We start from the raw sequence: 23,652 nt of genomic DNA on the forward strand, positions 1-23,652 counted from the left end.
GAGCTGAACTTGGTATCTGATTTTGAGGCTTATGATTCGCTGTTAAACTGAATTAAAGGGCTTTCTAAAAAAAAAAAAAAAAACAGACTGGTCACATTTCAACTGGTTTCTTCTACACTAAATGTAGATTCTTCACAGCAGACTTTGTGAAGCTGTTTTATTTGCAGAACCACACAAAAAATAAAATTTCCAACGCTTTCTTGGTCTTCAGATTACCCTCTGTTTGTCTGGTTATGTGACGGGTGGCAGAAAGACTTGCTCTCCTGTGGTGACGTTCCTATTAGAACCCCGACTGACGGCCATTATAAGTGAGGATTAAAAAGATCTCATAAAAATTTCTATTTAAGACAGCTGTCTGTAATCGTCATTTGGTGAATCAAGCATATTTTGAGCGCTTTTTTCAGCGACTTTTAGAGGGCAGCTTAATATTAACCAGGACCCTAAAATTTGAGATGAATATAAACAGCCTAATCGTGACATAATTTATAATTGTTCATCTTTTCTTTTGATGTGCAGACTTATTAATAAAGGAGATTCAAGGGATAGGGCATATGCCATGTGTTTGAGCAGCTTACATGGAACGTTTTGAAGCTATCATAGCTTCCCGTGCATCTGGTGGAATGGATGTTTTGAGGAATCCTTGCTGTAAAGGGCCAGTCATTAGTGGAACGACATTTTAAAAAGATTTCAAAATGAAACAGGATTTCATCTAAGACATGTTTCATGAAGATGAGCCGTGGACTCATGTGTGACCCACCGCTGAAGAAATGACAGACATGCAGAGATATAGTGATTAAAACAGTAGCACTTAACAAATAAAGTAATAAAACTTGTACTGATGAAACGACAAACAGCGTTTACAGTCCCAGTTGATGATGATCCTGTCAGAACCAGGGAGCCTCGGCCTTTTAGTTACGCCCCGCTTGATTCTCCAGCGTCTCCAGCTTCTTTGACATCGCTTCAAGTATTTGTGTTAAAGAGGTTTGCAGGAAATGAATCTAAAACTGGAAAACAATCAAAATGTCACAGATTCTCTTGAACAAGGGTATACTAGGTTAGGAGTTAGGGAACAGCTTATAAACACAGTGCTGTATAAATGCAGACAGACTGAAACACTTCAGGGTCCTGACCAAGACTGTGAATATGATCAAATGTTTAAAGTATGTGGTGAAATTTAGAGGCTGCTGAGGTTAGACCTCAGTTAGCAGAATCCAGCTTCGTCTTCTGCCTGCTGACAATATTTCAGTGCAGCCCTTGTCGACAACTTCCAGACGGATTTTAATGTTTGGTTTTGGAACCGTATCTCTCCCTGAAAAGGTAAACGAACAAGTTTGGAAGACTAACAATTCTCATTTTGGCCTTGGTATCACGAGGCAAACACTCCTCAGAGGGCAGACGGGGGGAAAAGGGAGGCAAGAGAGAATAACCAGCTAAACGGAGAAACACAAAGATGTGCTCAAGCGAGTCTACGGACAGGTCTGACAACTAGTGTAACATTTAGTGGCATTGTTTTTGTTCACCGCAGCATTTTAATATTCAATCTTTAGGTGAGTTTTTTTTTTTTAAGAATCGCTAACAATTTGACTCTGGGTTCCAAAGAGAAGAGCTGCTTAACGTCCGTCAAGCCTTGAAGCCACCTCCCCAGGCAGAGTACAGCTGCCAAACTTTGGGTCGATGGTGAACCTGAGGAGACAGAACCTGAAGCAGAAGGCCGAGCTGGTTCTGAGAAACCAAACAGTGCCTGACCCCACTAGAAGTATTCCTTCCTGTCCTATGATAAGTCTGGTGGTCAGTTCGGACCCCCTCCGGATTATTCCAGACCTTCCCTCAGACTCACGTCAGGTGAATCACTATTTTCCAGTCAGAAGGTGATTGTTCCCCTCCAGCGAGAGAAATAAAGTTAAATCTTGAGCAACCAGAGAAAATGGTTAACTTCCGGTCCCTTTTTAGAATCCCCTTTAAGTGGCTTGATTTCATGTTTGGTTGGGTTTCAATAATTTAATATTTATTTTATCAGTTTAACAATTGTTGATTCATTAATTATTTTAGTGACTACGTGCAATATAATATTTCAGTTCTCATCAGAAGTGTTAATGTTGTGATTCTTTCAGTGGGTTTTCTGCCCATGCGTTGTATGTATGCTTTAGTAAGATCTTATCCATGCTCCATTTCCTGCACAGATATTCAGAAAAACAAAACTCCTCCACACCCATTGGTCTCAACACGGTGAAGAATTACCTTATGAGGAAAACGTTCCACTGACAGATGCTATTCCTCATGGGAACCTTTAACAATGTTCCCGTTGACATCTTCACTTGGGAAAAATTCAGCTTTTCAAGGAGGCTCTTTTTAAATCGAGTCATGTTGCGGTTTGTTTGCCAATCACCGTGTTTAGGATGGTCTTAAAGGTTAACCCTAACGCTAACCCAAACTCAACTTTAGCACCACAGCTGTCTCTGCTTTCATGTCCGCTCCAGTCTCAGCGAGACGTGCAGCGGCCAGTTTTCAAGCCCGTTTTTAGAGTGCTGCTTCTGCGTACAGCTAGGGCTAGCATTTATTTTGTTGATCTAACCGCGAAGCATTGCGCTGGGAGTGAGAATTGCCAGGTTCTGAGTCGGATCGGTATCAGGGTGAGATAAATTGTCATTGTGGCATCCCAGTCTTCGACATGTTTTAATTTACCTCACAGCTTGCACTATGAGTAGAGCTGTGACTGTTTTGTTAGACATGGAAATAAACAAAACTGAGAGCCAGTTAGATCTGATCAAAAATAAAAATGAGCATCACTTTTAGTTCTGATGCTCATGTTCACCAAATAAAGGTGATTTTCTCCCCTTTCATCCATGAATTCTGAAGAGTATAGTTTTAAGACACTATAAAGATCACAAACTGCTTTGTTTCTTTTCCCACCTGATCCGTTCTGGTGTTAGTAAGTCCAGTTATTACCACTGTGGAGGAAACGGTGCGAACAGCAACAAAAGGATATTACTCTGAGCCAGGTCCTTCAGCTTCTCTGTCACTTGCTTCTGAAACACGATCAAGCTCTCGCACCGACACATGTTTTCATCTGCCGGCTTGTCTGTAGGAGCAAAATAAACAAGGTCATCAATTTACTCTGCTCTGATCGGCCCACTTCATTTCTAAAAGGACTGCCCTCTCTCAGCCCTGAGACAATCACTCAACTCAACTCAAACTTTATTTGTAAAGCACATTTAAAACAACCGGGGTTGACCAAAGTGCTCTACATATATCACAGTTGCAGGAAATAAGGGAAAAACTAAAAAGCTAAAAAAACATAAACACAAAGCAATAAAATAGAATGAAAATAAAATAGAATAAAATAAGTTAAAATTTCAAAAATGTAAATACATTTTTTTTTTTTTTTTTGCCAGATGTCCACTTAGACTTGATTAAAAGCCAGGGAGAAGAAGTGTGTTTTTAGGGAGGATTTAAAAACCTCAAAAGATCCTGCAGATCCAATGTGCCAGGGCAGGTTATTCCAGAGCCTCGGTGCCGCTGCCACAAAGGCACGGTCACCTTTGGTTTTAAGTCTGGTTTTAGGCGTGGCCAGTAGCAGCTGATTGGAGGATCTCAGTGTTCTGGCAGGGGAGCTCAGTCAGATACTGGGGGGGCTAGGCCATTAAGAGCTTTAAAAACAAACAATAACATTTTAAATCTATTCTAAAAGCAACCGGGAGCCAGTGCAGCGAAGCTAGGATGGGTGATATGTTTCTGAACATGGATTAGAAAAGGTCTACTGGTTTCCTGCTGTGCTGTCAGGATTCAGAGCACCAAAGCTCCTCTGGTGCGTGTTGCAGCGGCAGCAGGTGGCGGTAACGCTCTGCTGACAGGAAGAATGCTTTAACCGACCTTTTGCTAGAAGCTGCCATAGTGGAAACTCTACCATTCCTGAAATAACATAGAAGGAGGGGTTTCTTTTCTTCCTCTACTCATTCTGCTCTTACAAATTTTAACTAGACCACAATTTTCTTAGACTGACCTGCCCCCCCCCCAACCTTCTCCAAAGAAAGGAATATTGACCAAATCAGTGATCATAGTACCGTTACATATCCTTGACTTGAGTTTCTTGGTAATTTCCCCCATTTTCTCAAAATCTTCAGCGTAATACAGGTGCATCTCAGCAGGCTCTGATGCTATTTCTCGCAGCTCCTGTTCAATGGCCTTCCCAACGCCCAGCGCGTAGATTGTGACCCCTAAAGGTGGCAGAAAACGAGGGCATGGCGTGAAACCACGGACAGAAAGAAAATGCTTTAATTAGACACTAATAATTTAGTATTACCAGCGTTCTTTGCTTTAGTGGCCCATTCCGAAACATCATCCTGTGATCTTCCATCTGTGAAAACGACGCACACTCGTGGGATGTTCGACCTGGCTCCTTCTTTCTCCGAAAAGCCGAACTGAAACATGTGACGCAGGGCCGAGCCGGTCATGGAGCCCCTCCCCATGTACTGCATCTGGGCCACGGCCCGCTTGACGTCCTGCGCTGTCCTGTGCCGGCCCAGGGTGAACTCCGTGTGCACCTTGGTGGAGAACTGGATGAGTCCCACGTGTGTGCCCGTCCTGGAGATGTCCAGTGAGTCCACGATGCTGTTGACCCACTGCTTGACCCGCTCAAAGTTGGCAGCGCCCAGACTCTTGGAGCCGTCGATCACAAACACTAAATCCATGACGCCGTCGTGACACCCTGGTTCTGTCAGACCCCGAGACATGAAACAGGCGCGTGTTTATCTTCGGTTCTCAGAGCATCGAGGATGCACATCGATAGGTTCATACTTTCACAGCGTTTTCCGTCTCCAGCCAGTGAGAATCCCTCGTGGCACTTGCAGATGTATGAATCGGCGGTGCTGACACACAGATGTTGGCAGCCATGGTCCAGAGTCTGGCACAGATCCACACCTGGCAGTTTAACGCATGTTATTCATGCTGCGGTGGCACAATCATCTTATAAACTGAGACTTTATTTTAATAAACATTGACATGTGTCACAGTACTGCCATTTTAAACTGAAGGCAATTAAAAGAGGAAAACACAGACAGAAAAAGACACTTTGAAAACCATTCCTAGCCACTGAACTTTGCCACATTTTGTCCCATTTCAACCACAGCTTTGATTCTATTTCATTTGGATTATTTGTAATAATCCATCTTTCCCTCAGCTCTGACAAGTTGCCCCATGCCTGCTTGAGGAAATCATCACCAGAGCACAACGCTGCCACCACCATGTTTGACTGTGGGGAGGGTATCCTCGGTTTCCCCTGTGTAGCTTTAGATTTCCCTCAAACGCAGCAAATACTCGGCGTGTCGCTTTAGATGGTTTTAATGCTGCTATTTGTTCTCCAATGCTCTATAATAAACTTTCATGGGCTTCAAAAACAGCTGGATTTTTACTGAGATTGAAATACAGAGTTGGACTCTTCTCTAATAATTACAAGGCACTGTAGCTAAGGGAAATGAATAAAACAAAATGGCAAACAGAAACCTGAGCGAGCTGTATTAAAGTATTTTGAGTGAGCCTTTGGCCCCGGGTTTAATACAGAAATCACATCTGATCCAGAATTAATTCAAAGTTATGTTACATGTAAATACTGGAACTGGAGGGAAAACACATCCAGAAATACATATTTTCACAGATTCCTTGACCTATAGCTATATTTAATCCACTGAATTGTTCAGGTCAACTCTATTGAATTATCGTGTTTGTAAACTCAACACATTTCATCCACACTTTAGCGAATAGTCATTCAACTGAATTCATTAGTACTCACTCTGACATGTCTTTCCATCAGCCCGCAGCGTGTATCCTGCTCTGCATTTACACACACACGAATCGTCCGTATTCATAGACTCCTGCTCACAGCCGTGATTCCCATCTGCACAATGGTCGGTCTCTGTCGCACATATCCAGTCATGTTCAATACATTACAATCTATTTATTTCAGCGCCTCAATTCAAAAAGGGAAACACATTATCATTTTTAAGCCTTTATTTCTGTAAATGATGATGATTTTCTGCTCACAGCTGACGAAAACATGACAGGAATGACAGGAATTAGACATCAGGCAAAGAAAATGTTTTCATACAGAAACGTGGCCTTGATGAAAAGTATGTTTAATACCTCCTTAAAGGTTTTTTTTTGCTTTCAATCCGACAAACGAGACTCAACAGATCTCCTACATACAGTCAAAAAGGAGAACATGGGGACAATCTAAAACAACAAATTTACATTTATTTGAGATGATTCACCAATGTATGTATGGATTGGAATAGACCAAAATTATAACAATATTGTCTAAACATTTCCACATTTTTGGCTTATTGGAGGAGGGGTGTTCATATAATGGACCAACAAAAGGACAAACATACATACATTTCAAAATGATAATAAAGATAAAACTGCTGTTGAAAGATGGCCATGCAAGGTTTCACCATAAGCTATGTAGGGCAGAGGCTGACCCTTGATCTTTGAAAACAATGATTTTTTTTTCATGCACCTCACAGAGCTGGACCAACACAGTGGACCACCATTCCACTGTGTTGGTCCAGCTCACAAAGTCTAGCCCAGTAAGACACTGAAGTTTGAGGTAATTTGGCAAAATGTAAAGAGGTTTAAGGAGTTAGGATACTTGTCCAAGGCGCTGTGTGATGAACACCAAGGCATTACGGAAAGTGTCCACTTTCTCAATTCTACTTCAAAAACACTGTTTCTTTTGATCACAACAGTAAAATGAAATCCACTTACTTCTGCAGGTTTTCCCATCAGGCCTGAGTGTGAAGCCTTTCCTGCATCGACACACGCAGGAGTCTCCGGTGCTCACAGACTCCTGTTCACAGCCGTGGGTGCCGTCAGCGCAGGGATCCACCTCTGCGTGTGAGAGACTGGAGGTCAGCTCATTTATAAAAAACCAGGACTGGTTTTCAAGAGTTTCATCGATGCATCAGCAAAATGTCTTCTCAAGATTTGTCTGCTCACTTGTTAAAGACCAATACATACATAATTTTTCCTGTGCTTTTTACCTTGTAAATATGTGTAAAAATCCACAAACAGCAAAGATCTGACATCCCAATAGCCAACTATCAGAACCATGGGCAGTAATTTGATCTGTTCTTATGACAAAACAAAAGGATTTTCAGAGTCTGAAGCAAAGTTTGGAAAAAAGAAACAGAGCAATGCAGAAGTTAGCCACCTTGAACCTCTGCTAAGTGGAGCCCTGTGCGTTCTGACGTCACACTGGGGTTTTGTCTCTATTTGGAAACGTTTGGGCCTCAACCGGAGCAGGTACCACTCTCCTGTCGCTGCCTAAAGAAATATTTCTGCACACACATCAGTTGTTTATTCGAGGTTGCCCTCAGATTGGCTGCCTTTCTCTCTCCTGGTTCTACCTTGAAATGTTGAGAGGTTCCAGTCACTTCTGGGCCAAGTTGTTAGCAAATCAAAAAGACTATCTCGCTAAAAAGTTAAAGAATGATAGAGTGAATGAAAAAAAATGCAACAGAGTTTCAAACAACTGGATCAAAGGAGTGTGTGGGTGTGATTGGAAACAGCTTGTGGATTCTGTGTGTAGCTGCTCAACAAATCACCGCTTGTCCGTCTCTCACTTCCATCTCTTTTTCATCACTACTGTTCTCTGAATTAGCTCTCAAAACATACAGAAGTCTAGAAAAGTACCACATATGCATGGGGGGGGGGGGGATAAATTGTTCTATTTGAAACTCTTTAGGTCCTTGTTCAGATCACAACCCTCTCAAAACACGCGTAGATAAGAATAGCCCATCTGGAGCCGGTGTATTCCTTCACGGTCTCAGCAGGAGAACACACCAGGTTATTTTCTGATGACTGACTTTGGATCTTACAGCTAGCGTAGCTGCTGACCCTTCAGATCAGCGCTACAGAGCATCAGTGCTGAAAACGAGCCGAGAACAGAGACAGTTCCCATCCCCAGGCTGTGTCTCTGATGAACACAATGAACACCTTCCAGCCTGAACTGCCAGCTACTCTGCTGGAGACAAACAAGCATATTCACAATGTAAAGCTCGTTTAAATTATTCAAAATCCTCAGACACTTGGTGATCATTTCATTTTAGGTAATATGTCGAGCAAAGCCTGTGGAATTAAAGGAGGATCTAGTCTAGGTCAGAATGGAGTTAATGTTTAAGGCCATTTTGTGTGAATTTCTTATTGCTGTAACATCATCATCCTGAAGCTTGCTTTATGAAGGAAATCCAAAACACATGTCTTAAAAATGAAAGGTAAGACTGCATTTAGACCCTTACTTCTGCAGGTTTTCCCATCAGGCCTGAGTGTGAAGCCTTCCCTGCATCGACACACGCAGGAGTCTCCGGTGCTCACAGACTCCTGTTCACAGCCGTGGGTGCCGTCAGCGCAGGGATCCACCTCTGCGTGTGAGAGACTGGAGGTCAGCTCATTTATATAAGACCGGGACTGGTTTTCAAGAGTTTCATCGATGCATCAGCAAAATGTCTTCTCAAGATTTGTCTGCTCACTTGTTAAAGACCAATACATACATACTGAAATGATGACTTCCTATGTTTTTCCTGTGCTTTTTACCTTGTAAATATGTGTAAAAATCCACAAACAGCAAAGATCTGACATCCCAATAGCCAAATATCAGAACCATGGGCAGTAATTTGATCTGTTCTTATGACAAAACAAAAGGATTTTCAGAGTCTGAAGCAAAGTTTGGAAAAAAGAAACAGAGCAATGCAGAAGTTAGCCACCTTGAACCCCTGCTAAGTGGAGCCCTGTGCGTTCTGACGTCACACTGGGGTTTTGTCTCTATTTGGAAACGTTTAGGCATCAACCGGTGCAGGTACCATTCTCCTGTCGCTGCCAAAAGAAATATTTCTGCACACACATCAGTTGTTTATTCGAGGTTGCCCTCAGATTGGCTGCCTTTCTCTCTCCTGGTACTACCTTAAAATGTTGAGAGGTTCCAGTCACTTCTGGGCCAAGTTGTAAGCAAATCAAAAAACTATCTCGCTAAAAAGTTAAAGAATGATAGAGCGAATGAAAAAAAATGCAACAGAGTTTCAAACAAGTGGATCAAAGGAGTGTGTGGGTGTGATTGGGCACAGCTTGTGGATTCTGTGTGTAGCTACTCGAGAAATCACCGCTTGTCCGTCTCTCACTTCCATCCCTTTTTCATCACTAGTGTTCTATGAATTAACTCTCAAAACATACAGAAGTTTGGAAAAGTACCAGTGTCCATTTGGGGGGGTGGGGGGTAAATTGTTCTATTTGAAACTCTTTAGGTCCTTGTTCAGATCACAACCCTCTCAAAACATGCGTAGATAAGAATAACCCATCTGGAGCCGGTGTATTCCTTCACGGTCTCAGTAGGAGAACACACCAGGTTATTTTCTGATGACTGACTTTGGATCTTACAGCTAGCGTAGCTGCTGACCCTTCAGATCAGCGCTACAGAGCATCAGTGCTCAAAATGAGCCGAGAACAGAGACAGTTCCCATCCCCAGGCTGTCTCTGATGAACACAATGAACACCTTCCAGCCTGAACTGCCAGCTACTCTGCTGCAGACAAACAAGCATATTTACATCTGTCGAGCAAAGCCTGTGGAATTAAAGGATGATCTAGTCTAGGTCAGAATGGAGTTAATGTTCAAGGCCATTTTGTGTGAATTTCCTATTGCTGTAACATCAACATCCTGAAGCTTGCTTTACGAAGGAAATCCAAAACACGTGTCTTAAAAATGAAAGGTAAGACTGCATTTAGACACTTACTTCTGCAGGTTTTCCCATCAGGCCTGAGTGTGAAGCCTTCCCTGCATCGACACACGCAGGAGTCTCCGGTGCTCACAGACTCCTGTTCACAGCCGTGGGTGCCGTCAGCGCAGGGATCCACCTCTGCGTGTGAGAGACTGGAGGTCAGCTCGTTTATATAAGACCAGGACTGGTTTTTATCAGTGCTTCTCATTCAAAAAGCAAAGCACGGTTCTGCTGTGCTCCTTATTGGCAGTAAAGCAGTAAATCAGCAAAACATTTGTCTAACCTTAGAGCCAAAGGCATCAATTGTACCTCCTTTTTATAGGTAAATTAAACTTGTTTTACAAACTCATCAACTACACAGGTATTTTAAAGTTAAAGTAGTACAACTTCAGCCATTCATTCTGCACAAATAAGAAGGTGGATGGATTGGTGGATTCTGTGGGTGTCTTTCCACAAACGCCTCATAATTCTGGGTCATTCCTCCTGACAGAGCTGGTGGAGCTGAGTCGGGTCTGTAGGCAGTCCTGCTCTCACCTTCTCAGCCCTGCCCCCACATCCTCTGTGAGCCTAAGGGCTTCGCCGTGGCCACTCTGCAACATTTCAAACATCTAAAACCGTTTTCATGAAATGAAGGACCAAAAAAAGTAATTAGCGGCTAACTTTTGCAGGTTTTCCCATCTGGTCTGAGTGTGTAGCCGTTGCTGCATTTACACACACAGGAGGTCTCTGTGTTCATAAACTCCTGTTCACACCCATGGTTGCCATCAGCACAGTGATCGATCTCTGAGAAGAAGAAGAAGAAGAAGAAGAAGAAGAAAGGCAACGTTTAAAACATGAACATTGGCCCAGTGCACTCAGTTTTTCAAAGTTAGTAATTAATTTGATCGTGAGAGCAAAGTTAGTCTCTTCCCCTTGTTGTAAAAATAGGAAAAAATGCTCTTACTGCTGCAAGTCTTGCCATCTGAATTCAGGATGTAGCCTTTCATACAGCTGCAGATGTAGGAGCCCGGTAAGCTGACACAGTTATGCTCACAGCCGTGGTTTCCCAGGTCACAGAAATCTATTCCTGAGAAGGGAGACTACATTATTAATATCACAACCATATGACCAGGGCTGATGCTGAATGAAACAGCCAGCAACAACAAAAGAGTGTGTGTGGGGGAGGTGGGGATGCTGGGGGGGGGGGGGGGGTATTGTTCTCTCACCCTCAATCCTCCCTAAAGGTACAGTAAAGTGAATTGAAAAATTATCAGTCAGTTCAAACTGTTTAGACTGGGCTGCCACTCTGATGATTGCAATAACACACATCCTTCAGGAAATCCCCCTCTCTTTTTTGGTGTTAACATCCACCAGAAGTGAAAAGGAAAGCTTTCCCTGAAATAACAGCCAGCAGCCCTCAAAGATTACATCTTTACAAGAGATGCTTCTGCAGAAACCTTTGTTGGCCTGATTTATTTATTTATTTATTTGGCCTCACTGCTCAAATAAATCAAAGGAACACTTTGAAAACACATTAGATCTAAATAGGAGGAAAAAAGTCCTACTGGATCTCCATACTGATGTGGGAAAGGTAAAGTGTTAGGAGCAAAAGGATGCTACATCAGTGGATGAAAAGTTTAATAATCAAAGTCACAGAGAAAGTGAAACTGAAAGGCTGATGCAGCTGACTAGCTCAAGGAGCTGAAATGTCTTTGCAGCAACTCTACATGGTCCTCAGTGGTTTGGATGCCCCCTTTGCATGTTCCTTTGGAGATGATGGAGGCTGTCCTGGGGTATCTCCTGCCAGATCCTGATCAGAGCATCACTGAGCTTCTAGAGTCTGAGGTCCAACTTAGTGGTGTCAGACGGACCTAAACATGATGTTCCAGAGATGTTCTGTTGGATTTAGGTCAGGGGTGAATGGAAAAAAAATCCCTTCCTCTTCCAGGAACTGCTTGCTTACTTTGACAGATAAAGCTGTATAAAGCTGTATAAATAAGATTGAATTGAATACGCATAGAACCGTGCACATGGTACCATGTGCATGCACCCCAGCATACATTTTTTCTTTATTGATCAGAGATCTTCCTCAACGTTTGTGTACCTGGTTCTGCCTCATGTTCAACTCTCTACACACCCAGATTCAACCATTAACAGCCAATACAAAGCACCTCATGAATGTTAATGTGCATCTAAATGAGCCAGCCATTCATTGTTTTTATTATGGTTAACAATGGCACCCATGGAGAAAAAGCAAAAACACTGAATTAATTTTTAACAGAAAGGCATTTATTAAATGTGTTAATCAGAGGTAAACACACAGATGTTGTCCACATTAAAATAACTTGTTTTAAAGGGAAACTGATTGCTATTGTAGATCATGGCATCAGAGACAGAGGTGAGCAGAGTAGAAAAAATTTTTTACTCAAGTAAGATTAGCAGACATATTTCTACTCAAGTAAAACAAAAAGTAGGTAACCAAGAAATTTCTCAAGTAAAAGTTGAAGTCTTCTGTAGGAAGGCTACTCAAGTACTGAGTAACTAATCATAACATCTGGTTTAATATTTAAAAGTGAACTTATCAAACAGACAAAACATAAAGTATACATTCTTGTATCATAAAGACTTAAAATTTATATTTTTAAAAATATAAATAAAAAATACAATCACAAAATAAAAAATTTGTTTAGTATCCTCTGCCTGCCTTTGGCTGATGTGGGCGGGGGTCATGTTGTTGCCAGGAAACATAGCATGACCATCCGTTCTATGACATCATCACTTCTGTCCCTTTGTGACATCATCAGCAGCCTTTGAATCACAGACTTCAGCAAATAATTCCATTCCTTCAGAACCCTGATAGTGAATGCATCTCTTGAGTCACTCTTGCGTGTTGAGAAAAACCCAGTTTTTCAAAGAGCAAAGAGAAATCAGTCCAGTCATCTCTTAAAGAAGCTTTGTGTTGAAAACGAAGCTTTGTGTTGAAAACCAGCCAACAAATCTGTTTACTACAGAGTCTGTCAGCAGACGTTCATCTGTGGAGATTAGCTGCCGTCGGAAAGAAACGCTGAAATTTATCAGCTCTTCATTCAGCGACAGCAAATCAGGTGAGTTGAACTTTGCACACTTTAGAAGATTTTCCTCTTCTGAAGAGTGAGCAGTCCAATAACCAACTTTCTAAACCAATCAAGTCGAAGCGCCAACATGTCGACCAGATCTAAAGCAGAGAATACCAGGAAAGTTACATTTGGTCTTCTTCAAAGGGAGACAGCTGTTGAAGAAAACACCAGAGCTGTTGTCATGATGTCAGAGGTGGAGTTTCATGCCGCCTTAGGCTCCAAAGACCAGAAGATCTCAGCTCTGCAACAAGAAAACGCTGCATTATCAGAAAACCTGAAGAGTCTCGCCTCCGAGCTTCATAAAATGGAGGTAGTGCACCAACATGCCAACAAGAAGGCTAGGCAGCTTGAGTCTGAGCTAACTACCGAGAGGAAAAAGGTCCAGGAAGCTGAGATCTCCATGAGACAATTAGCTCCAGGAGTTAAAGCTGCACCAGTCCACCAACATGAGGACGACCGGGAGAAAAAGGCTTTAAGAGACGAAGTGATGAGGTTGACTCAGATTGTAGAAAAGCAACAAACTGAGCATGAAGACGACGTTGCTGTTCTGTATGATGAGCGGATTAAGACCAACAAAGACCGCCGAGATGCCATCAGAAAGGCCGATCAGCTGAAAGTATCTCTGATCGCAGAAAAGAACAAAACAAGAGAGATTGAGATCTGTTCAGCCAAGCAGATGGAGGAAATCTCTAAATTACAAGCTGCTCTGCTCAAAGTGGAGAGCAATTTGGAGGAAGAAAGACGGCAGTGGGAGCAGGAAAAACTCCGTCTTCTGACCAATAACCAAGAAACATCTGAGGTGGAACAGCTGAAACATCAGCTGCAGGAGCAGACAGTTAAGCATGAAGATCAGGTTGCTGCTCTGTATAACGAACTGATCAGGAAGAACAAGGAGAGTCAAGATGCCATCAAAAGGGCCGAACAGTTGAAGGAAGACCTGACTGAAGAGAAAAACAGAGCAAAAGAGGCTGAGGACTGCTTAGCCCAGCAAAAAGAGGAAACATCTAACCTCCAGGCTGCTCTGGTCCTCATGGAGAGAACTGTGGAGGACCAGCGGCGGCAGTGGGAGCAGGAAAAATCCCATCTTCTGACCAAAGAACAAGAAAGAGATGAGCTGGAGCAGCTGGTGAAGCAGTTAGAGTCACAGAAAGCTGAGGCAGAACAGGAGATAGCTGCTCTGCGTTTGGATCAGCAGAAAAACAACCAAAGTCATCAAGATGCTGCAAGAAAAGTCGTTCAACTGGAAATTGCTCTGGTTGCTGAGAAGAGCAGAACAAAGGAGGCTGAGAACTGCTTGGCTGAGCAAGTGAAGGAAACCTGTGAAATAGAGGCTGCTTTGGTCAAAATGGAGCAAGACGTAGAGAACCAAAGACGGCTCTGGGCCCAGGAAAAGTCCAGCCTTCTGACAGAGCAGCAGAAAACTGTCAGAAATGTGGAAGCAGCCAGGAAAGACGTTCTGGAGGTTCTGCATGATGAAAGGCAGGAGTGGCAAACAGAGAAGTCCTGCCTTCTAGAGATCGTTGCAACAACAAAGGAGCTTCTGAAAGAGGCGGAGGTGAAGAGAAAAGCTTCAACTCTGAACCTGATAGAGAAACTGAAAAACCTGCAACAGGAGATGGACAAATTACAAGAAAGCAAACCAAAAAAGAAATCTTTAAGGAAAAGAATCGCCCAGATCTTTAAAAGGTCCAAAAAGGCTCCATCTCAGTCTGAAAACTAACCACCACTGAACCTCATGAAGCCTCCTCCTACCAAACCATCAAACTGACAAAATCTTTTACCTATTAAGGATTTCATGCTGATGCCTAACGGCAGTCAGGGTGCCATCATTTGTCCTGTACAGGTCTGTGTGTGCCTCCATGGACATGTCCCCCAGACCAACACTGACCCACCACTAAATCATTCTGAACAATGCTGAAGGCAGCATAATGTTCACCGCAGCTTCTCCAGACCCTTTCACGTCTGTCCCATGAGCTCAGAGTGAACCTGCTCTCATCTGAGAAAAGAACAGGGCACCAGTGCTGAACCTGCCAATTCTGGTGTTCTCTGGAAAAAGCCAGGCAGTGAGCAGAGGGCCTACTAAAGGATGCTGGGCCCTCAGGCCACCCTCATGAAGCCTGTTTCTAAGGGTTTGGTCAGAGACATTCATGCCAGTGGCCCACTGGAGGGCACTCTGTAGGACTCTGGCAGTTCTCACACAATTCAGCGAAATATTCTTTTCTCTTTCTCTGTGACTGCCCCGTCACCATGATGAACAAAACAATCAGTCGACCCATTTTTAACACACAGTGACATTCATGAGATGCTTTGCATCGACCATTTATGGTTAAATCTGGGTGTGTAAAGGGCAGAACCTGAGGCGGTACCAGGTACACAAACATTCAGGTACAGCTGGGATCTATAAAGGAAAATTGCGTGCTGGTGTGAGTGTGCATGGTTTTATAAATCTGAATACTTTTTTTTTTAGCCGTACACCGTTTTCTTTTCCTTAGCATATGTACACCTTTAGTATGGATTCTACACAAAGTTTTATGAATGAGACCCCAGGTCAGCACTCCAGACATTTAACTGACCTGATATTATAATCAGATGAAAAAGTGTTCCTTTAATCATTTTGTGCTGTATTTATTATATGGCCTTTTTTATTCAGATTGTTCATGGTACTGGTTTATTATAAGCAAGATTTCACAATATAGTCATATTTTGTGTACATGGTCTTTAAGGTGAAAACAGCAGATTTACATTGCACTACAGCCCTTATAAAAAGTAGTCATAGCCCTTGACCTGGTGTCACAATGGAACCACAAACATTATTTTATTTTATGGGAAATTCATGTGATAGACCATCAGAAAGAAAATATATATGAACAAGAAAAGAGAAATGATTGGTGGTTTTCAGTGTTTTTGTTTTTTACAAGTACAACAAGTACAAGAAGAGGCCAATGGTCAGTCTCTGAGACATACCCTGAAAGAATCGCTGTTGTAAATGCGGCAACATGGTGGTTTACAAAGTATTGATAGAAAGCACGCCACCCTTCAAAAAGCATATTTAATTTTTATGAGCTTAATATTGGTCTTTCACATAAATACAATAAAATACACTGACGTATTTGACATTTTGACAAAAAAGTCTGTTATACTGAGGGGATTGTTCTTCAGCAGAAATGACCTACAAGACTAATGGTCATTTCACAGAGTTGCAAGAAGGGAAATGTGTGAAGCAACTGCACAAGCACGAGGACCGTGTTAAAGAACAGAAAGCGTCATTACTGTTGCATTTCTTCAGGTCTATGGTGAGCTCGTATCCTGGACGGCAGCGACATTCATAGCCTTCTGCCAGGTTAACACAGATGTGATCACAGCCATGGTCCACCACAGCACACGTATCGTCAGCTGCAGAGGGACGACACGGAGGAAAGTCACCGGCAGCGTAAAACGGCAGGAGAAGAGCAGCAGTGCCTACCTGTTGGTACTCAGAGACTCACCTTTGCATGTCTTCCCGTCGGGGTTGAGAGTGAAGCCCTTCCTGCACTTGCACCTGTAGGAGGCGGGGCTGCTCACACAGATATGCTGGCACTGATGCTCCACCACCTCGCACATATCTGATCCTAATGCAGGATTACATCCACAAACGTTCAAGTCGGCAACAACACGCGATAAATAAAGAGAGACGTTGTAATGACAATGTTAGGGATTCATCACCTCCACACAGTTTGGACTTGAAAACTGAGGTCAGGGTTTCGATCTGACTAAAATTGGCCACCAGGTGGACATGCTCAGAGTGGGGCTCGCTTCCTATGGCCTTCAAAGTGTTCATTTCCACCCTTCCCACTCCAATAGCAAAGATCTGGATGCCAGCCTGCTTCGCTTGAGCTGCGACCTCCTCCACCGTGTCCTGGGGCCTCCCATCAGTCACAATCACAGCGATCCGTGGAATTTGCAGGCTCATGGGTCTGGCCCCCTGCTCTTCGGTCAGAGCTACCTCCATGGTGTACTGGATGGCCAAGCCAGTCATGGTCCCTGTGGCAAGATGCGTCATGTTCCTCACAGCCTCCTCCACCTCAGCTTTGGTGGTGTAAGAGTTCAGGGAGAACTCCGGTTGAACCACGCTGCCATACTGCAGCAGACCCACCCGCGTCGCATTGGGGCCAACGTCGAGAAACTGGAGCAGATTGACGATGAAGGTCTTGACCTTCTCGTAGTCTTTGGGCTGGATGCTTCTGGAGCTGTCAATGACAAAGACGAAGTCCAGCGGCATGGCTTTACAAGTATTCTCTGCAATCAGGAAGAGGTCCGTGATCAGTTTTTGTCCAAAAGACTTAAAAAAGGCAGACACAAAAATGCATACTTGTAAACATCAAGTCCCTCACCTGCTGTATTGTTTTTGATTATTGTGTCATTTTGTCCTTTGGCTGGGATGAGCTTGGGACGACGTCTCTCTGGGCGTGCTGCGTTACAGCACAACAGGCAGAAAAAGCCCAGGGCCAGCGATCTCATGATGATGAGAGGTCACGACTGCAGCAGAGACACAGGGAAGGGTAAATGTTACGTCCATGATGTGACATCCTCAAACATCTATGTATTTTACAGGGTTTTTTTTCTGATAGACCAAAAATAAAAGGCATTCCATAGTTAAAATGTGAAAACTTTAAAATGGTTGTAGTATCCATTATATAATAATGTATATAGATACTTGGTAGCGGTGTAAAACATGCTGATTATGGCTTTGTTTTGGAAGTCAAGACACAAAGACAAAAGGGAGGCGCAGAGATCTAACCTGGCCAGTCGGGTTAATAATGTGCTGCACATTATCAGTCTGGATCTGCTCCCATTGAATCCGTTTGGGGAAAGGAGCAGAACTCTCCACACTGATTGGGTGAAGTGACACCTAGTGCCCGCCTACCAAAGGTTGGTTGGTTGGTTGGTTGGTTGGTTTTAGCCAATCACGGTATCAAATTAAAACATAAGCAGCAGCTGCTATGTGGAAGCAGAAGAAGGTAAGCGAGTCAATCCACTTCCTGCTGTTCCACTATCAAAGAAGACATCTTGGATTCGTATCAAACAGATGTGATATCAGTATCTACGGGTGTGTCCTCCTGCGCTGCCATGTTTATGTTGGTTTGGCTGTGGCCTCAACCGCTTAGGCTTTCATCACAGCTGTATGTCCCGCCTTAAACCAAAATACTGCAACGTGATTGGCCCGAACCGCTTTTAGTTCAGAGACAAACGGTACAAAAGTGGAAGCGGTACAAAATGGATTCTCATGTTTGTGAACGCACAAATACTGAGAGAATTCAACTTGCAGGTAAAGTTAGCAGAGATCTGGATGCTTGTGTCTTTGAAAGAGGCGGATGATGTCATTATCTTGTGTCGCATCATGATGGTCTAATTTAACGTCATTAAAATACAACAGATTTAATTGACTTTGACATAAACATGTTTTACTGCATGTCAAACACACAATTTTTTGTTTTCCTATGTTTTACCATTTGAACAAACACACAGACTCAAAAAAGGATACTAAATTAACTGTAAGTGCAATAGACACGATGCTGAGCAAATTTGCACATTAGTCTCACAAAGATAAAACCCAAAAGAGTTCTTACAGTGCAGATTGATATTATACAAGTACACCACACCATTGTTATAGAGGTATATTGATAATGTTGGCCTCTACCATGTACTTATGTGAAGAGACATGATTGTACACTCTGTATTTCTTTAGGATGTAGGATGAGTTGCTATCGCCTTATTTAGAATAAGGTTCCGCTTTTTGCTTTAGATGCTCACAGCTGCAGCCCATATCCTCTGAGGAAACCCATTAAGAACCAGAAACTGAACACCCTGACAGGGTGAAGCTTAGAGGAGAAAAAGAGGAGAAGCCTGATGCTCAAGGCCACACTTCGTCTGCACTCCTAAAGAAAGGCTTAGCTGTGGTCCAGCACTCGAGATAAACTGATTCTCTGTATTATTCACGTCGTGTACATACCTTGTTGCTATTATTTTGGCCTATTATGGAATAAAGATCGTTGGTCTTAAACTCCTTTCTCCTTTTGCATTATTCGGAGAACTGATCCCTCTCGAATAAAGAAAGCGGGGCAATATGAGGCGCCATACTTGATTCTGAATTGTCTAGCTGCAAGACTGCAGTCTGTCTCCATTGGGGGGAAATCATTCTCCAACTCCATCACTTAGAGCACTGGATACGCATCGGTTGCCCTCAAGTGTTCGGTCCATTCCAGTTCACACTGTTTACGCAGTGCTGAGCATGCTCACATGAGCATAACCTGATCATTAAAGGGTTGCATTTCCGAAACACAATGAATATTTGCGATTTATTTTGGGGACTGAAGCTAACACTATCCATTACAAAGTAGAATTGTGTCACACTAAATATTTCTATGACAGTCTTTATTAGACCATCTTTTTACAGATTTAGATTCAGACAACTTTATTCATCAATGTCTAGCCTACCAGTCCATTCATTCAATTCTAACATATATCCACTGACCACAATCCTTGTTTAATGGAATAAAAACGCAGTACAGGTACCACAAAAGACAAATACACAAGACAAAAATCAACAGTCTGATAGCAGGGGGAATATAGGACTTAGAGTAGCAATTCGTTTTGGACTTGGGCACAATATGGTGTCAACCTGAAGGCAATAGTAGAAATTATTTTACCACAATGTGGTCTGATCATTTTCTTTGATTTTCCTTTCCACCTGTTCCTCCATGGAGTCTCCAAGTCTTTCTGTCGTAGTCCAATAATGTTTAAGCAAACAATCCTTTAAATATCTGCTAATAAAATCCTTGCATGTGATTTTGGTCTCTCCAAGCACTCGTACAACCAATCTAAAATGAAAAGCTTTGCCCTCTGTACAGGTAATAGCCATGTCTGCTGTAACTTTTTAAAAACTCTTCATAACCAGGGATGTAAGTTCAGTGTCTGAAGTCACTTAATTATCCAGGCTTATCAGATATAAAGAATGGGTATGATGGTAAATGTTTTCCAGATCATGGGTTTTTTGGCCGAGTTCGAAGCACAATTGAGAGAGTTCTGTAAAGATGGCACTGAGCTGATGAACAGTGCTCCCATAGATAGCTTCAGCGCCTGCAGATTTCCTAATATTACCTTTCTTCACTAAGGATGTAACTGTAGCACTTTTACATCCCTAGCTGTGCTGGGATTTATGAGAACTTTTCAACAAGAGCACCTTATCTGAGAATTCTGTTCTTTCAAAGCCAGAGAAGAAAGTAGTTTTTCACCCTGTTAACGATGAAAACGACTCTCTACTCATTCCTTCAAAAAAATCATAGCTGTCATTGTTTTAATTCCTGGCCAGGCCGCACAAAGATTACCATTGCCATAAGGTGAAATTACATCACACAGTTCATTTAGGTCTTCAGTCCTATCAAAGAAACAACTCCTACCTGATGAGATGCTATTCTCAGACCAACACGGCACAGTTCTCTCTACAGGCTTTTAACGTTTGAACGAGGGTCCACACACAGGCACCGAAAACACACGACTATGGCATGATGCACCAAATCAGAACATAGGCAGAGACTTAGAAGCACCACTTTAGAGCACCAAGGTAAGAGGTGTGACATTTATCATTAAACCTGGCACTATACAAAAAGAAAATGAAATAAAATCAAAGAAACTGCTTTATTTTGACACTAACAGGCTCTGATCCCCCCATTTGCACAAATGGTATGGAAAAAAAAATCAAGATCTAATTACAAAAACTGTCATCTGAGGAATTAGATATTAGAAGTACGATGAACATTTGCCATATTTTCAGAGTCCTGAAGGTATTGATGCTTACATGGAAAATAGAATTACATACTGATTTACAACTTTTCCATAGCAGTCTTTGTTGAAACATCACAGGGGCGAAAGTTGTGACACGTGTTCTCAGGCTATAGGACGGCTAAATCTGCTGTTACCACAGTGTTGGAAAAAATGTCATGTGTATAATAACTCTGGGTAGAAAGTCAGCCAGCTGGGGGGATGGGACAGTGACACCCTGATGTTTAAGGTGAACACAGACAAGGAGATGGTCCTCCATCTTTAAACCTGGTCCGATCAGATGCTCCTCAGGTTTAGCAACAGTGCGTAGTAGTGATTTAGATAATATTAGGTTACTCGGAGCACTAAGGATGGAACTCTAGCACTTTTACATCCCTCCGATGACTTCACCTGGATGGAAAGCACCACTGGGATTGTGAAATGGGCTCAGCAGCGTCTACGCATTCTGAGGGACCTGAATTCAGAATCACTCCCCAGCAGCATCCTCACAGCGGTCCACAGAGCTGTGGCCGGGACACGTCAGGGCTCTATTCATCCGTCGGCATCGTATGGGCTCAGCGAGCTCCATGTGAACGAGCTCCTGTAGTTTTGCTTCACAGGTGGCTCAAAGTGATTTATGGGAGACTGAAAGGTACACAGACTGTTTCCCTATCCAGCTCCCCGGGGGAGTCATTCTTTACCTGTCATATTCCGACTGCAAAGCTTCCCGCCGTCCTAAAAACAGGAGCTACAAATATATATATATAGCTGAAAGACAGAACTGTGGCAGCTCTTTGTTTTCAGATAGCCTGTGTGAGGCGGGAGAAGCCGGCCGAGTCACGGTCTGCTGACAGCAGGGACGGACGCCCAGAGAAACACCGCTGTTTACACGGTGGCTGCTGACCTGGGACCCACGCAGGTCACATTACAGACCATACGGAGTAAGCCATCAGTTCCAACAAATGTTATTCTAAGCATGCTTTTCATTTGTCAAATTCAGTGATATTGTAAGTATAATAATGCTTCCTGCTTAATAAAGAGAAGCCACAATATCCTACTAACTATAAAAATGAACCGAAACACTTTTATCAGACCTCATCTCTGTTTTGGCCATTTCCTTGTGCTCGATTATTTCTCCTGACACAGGTGAAGGGAGCCCAGTTGTTTTCTGTCTCAGACCTGTAGTAAATACGCAACAGGTCCCTGAAATGCACAAATAATCCTTTCCCTGGATCAGCCTCAGCTGGGATGTAACAGAGCCGTGCTGTAAACATTTAAAAGTCTTAAGGTTTACTCACCTTGTGTGAAAACTGGACTGGCTAGAAGTTCCTTGACACAAAGTTTCTCTATGTCTCCCAAAACCAAATCAAAAGAAGAGCCCCTCTGGAGATAATTCCTCCGTCTTGTTGCGTCCTGCTGTAATTATTCACATACCCCGGAACTCCGTCCTTCTGCTCTGCTCGGCCCCTTACTCCATCTGCTTCACCTCTCTGTTTACACCCCCTCTGACTCAAACTGCGGAGACGCCTCTCCTACAGCTCAGTCTGCTGGTAAACCAATAACTACAGTAGGTGTTTTATTCTAAGCCAAGTAGAACCCAATCACAGTTTTATTTGGCAAAGGCCATAAGAGGAAAGCGACGTGAACTTCATTAGATGAGGAGGAACTCTCCACACCACTGCTGTTCATGTGTCGCTCAGCAGATTACAGATAAGAGAACTCATCACTGTTCCAACCACTCTGAGCTTATTTCTGCACAGTCTTCCACATCAGTGATCCAGTAGTTTCCAGAAGAACATCCAACATTCATGCTGAAGTCACCCACAACCATATACATGTTTTACATTTTAAAAGTGTTAACATCCCTGCAACATGTGATAGACCCACACAGTCATCCCTAACTGTGAAACCAAAGGAAAATGATACATGGTGCACAACTTTTTTTCTGTAGAAATAAAAATGGAAAAAGCGTTACGTGTGTTTGAACTGAAAGGTGCAAGTCTTTTGGTGTATGTCACCAGCAGCTTTGAACATCTATAGATTATAGACTTTTACTTGAGATCATGCTCATGTAGATATTGGAAGGAAATATTTGTTTTCAACTCTCACCCCATACTCTCAATTAGATTTAGCTCTGGACTTTGACTGGGCCATTTATGTAAATGCACAAATATAATAGATAAACATTCTTTGATCTAAACGCCGCCGCCTTAGCTGTATGATTATGGTTGAAGGTTTTCTTCCAGGATGATGTGTGTTCATTGCAAGTCATCCATCCAACCATCCATTGTGTTTCGCTCCTCCATGATGGGGTCACAGGACAGGTGAAGGAGAGAAACCAGTCATCCCTTTCCCCAGCGACATCCTCCAGCTCATTCTTGGGGATCCCAAGGCTTTCCCAGGCTAAGTGGGATATATAGTCCCTTCAGAGAGTTCTGGTTCTGGTCTTCCCCGGGGTCTCCTCCCAGAGGGAGGCGTCCAGGTTGAATTTCTGATCATATTCAAACCACCTCAACTGAGTAGCAACTCATCTTCCTCTAAACTCTCACCAGCGTTCCTGTCCCTCCTGATGATCTCCTGCAGGTTTTTTTTTTTTTTTTTTTTGCCCAGACAAAGCACCCAAAGCACCCAAAGCACCCTTTCCATTTTCAGATGATGGATTGAATTTCCTAGACCCTTAAAAGCTTAAAATATTATCTTAAAACCCTATCTTACTTTAAACGTTTTCCCAGCTTTAATCACGACCTGTCTGATATCTTCCTTGGTCTCCATGAGGCCGTTTGTGTAGAGATATTAGAATAAAGGGGGATACATCTGAAATACTACGGGTTTCAGGTTTTTAATTGAAAGATACTGTCTTTTTTTTTTATATTTATAATTTTCCTTCTTCGCCACAGTTGTGTGACACTCAGTTTGTATCAGTCTTTTGTGCATAGACCCAGAAAAATATATTTAAAGTTATGTGAAAGAGTTCATAGGGTATATGAATACTTCTGTC

The 23,652-nt window shown here is 42.8% G+C and overlaps 1 protein-coding gene across 3 annotated transcripts; it reads right to left on the reverse strand.

The window, feature by feature from the left end:
- Positions 1–142: 142 nt before the first annotated feature.
- Positions 143–22,139, reverse strand: LOC105933131 (matrilin-2). 3 transcript variants are annotated; one of them, XM_036129220.1, is made up of 16 exons: positions 21,953–22,139; positions 17,228–17,372; positions 16,560–17,132; positions 16,343–16,465; positions 16,128–16,250; positions 10,706–10,828; positions 10,423–10,545; positions 9,778–9,900; positions 8,292–8,414; positions 6,760–6,882; positions 5,786–5,908; positions 4,795–4,917; positions 4,301–4,711; positions 4,062–4,214; positions 2,987–3,079; positions 143–964 (listed from the first exon to the last, which is right to left on the reverse strand). In XM_036129220.1, exons 2-16 carry the CDS (start codon positions 17,352–17,354, stop codon positions 909–911), a joined length of 2,520 nt encoding a protein of 839 aa, XP_035985113.1. In that variant the 5' UTR covers positions 17,355–17,372; positions 21,953–22,139; the 3' UTR covers positions 143–908. The 3 variants fall into 3 exon arrangements, with proteins under 3 accessions (XP_035985113.1, XP_035985122.1, XP_035985128.1); XM_036129229.1 differs by lacking the exon at positions 6,760–6,882; XM_036129235.1 differs by lacking the exons at positions 6,760–6,882; positions 8,292–8,414.
- Positions 22,140–23,652: the final 1,513 nt, after the last annotated feature.

The sequence above is a fragment of the Fundulus heteroclitus genome, chromosome 3 (genome assembly GCF_011125445.2).
Source record: "Fundulus heteroclitus isolate FHET01 chromosome 3, MU-UCD_Fhet_4.1, whole genome shotgun sequence".
NCBI classification, from domain to species: domain Eukaryota; kingdom Metazoa; phylum Chordata; class Actinopteri; order Cyprinodontiformes; family Fundulidae; genus Fundulus; species Fundulus heteroclitus.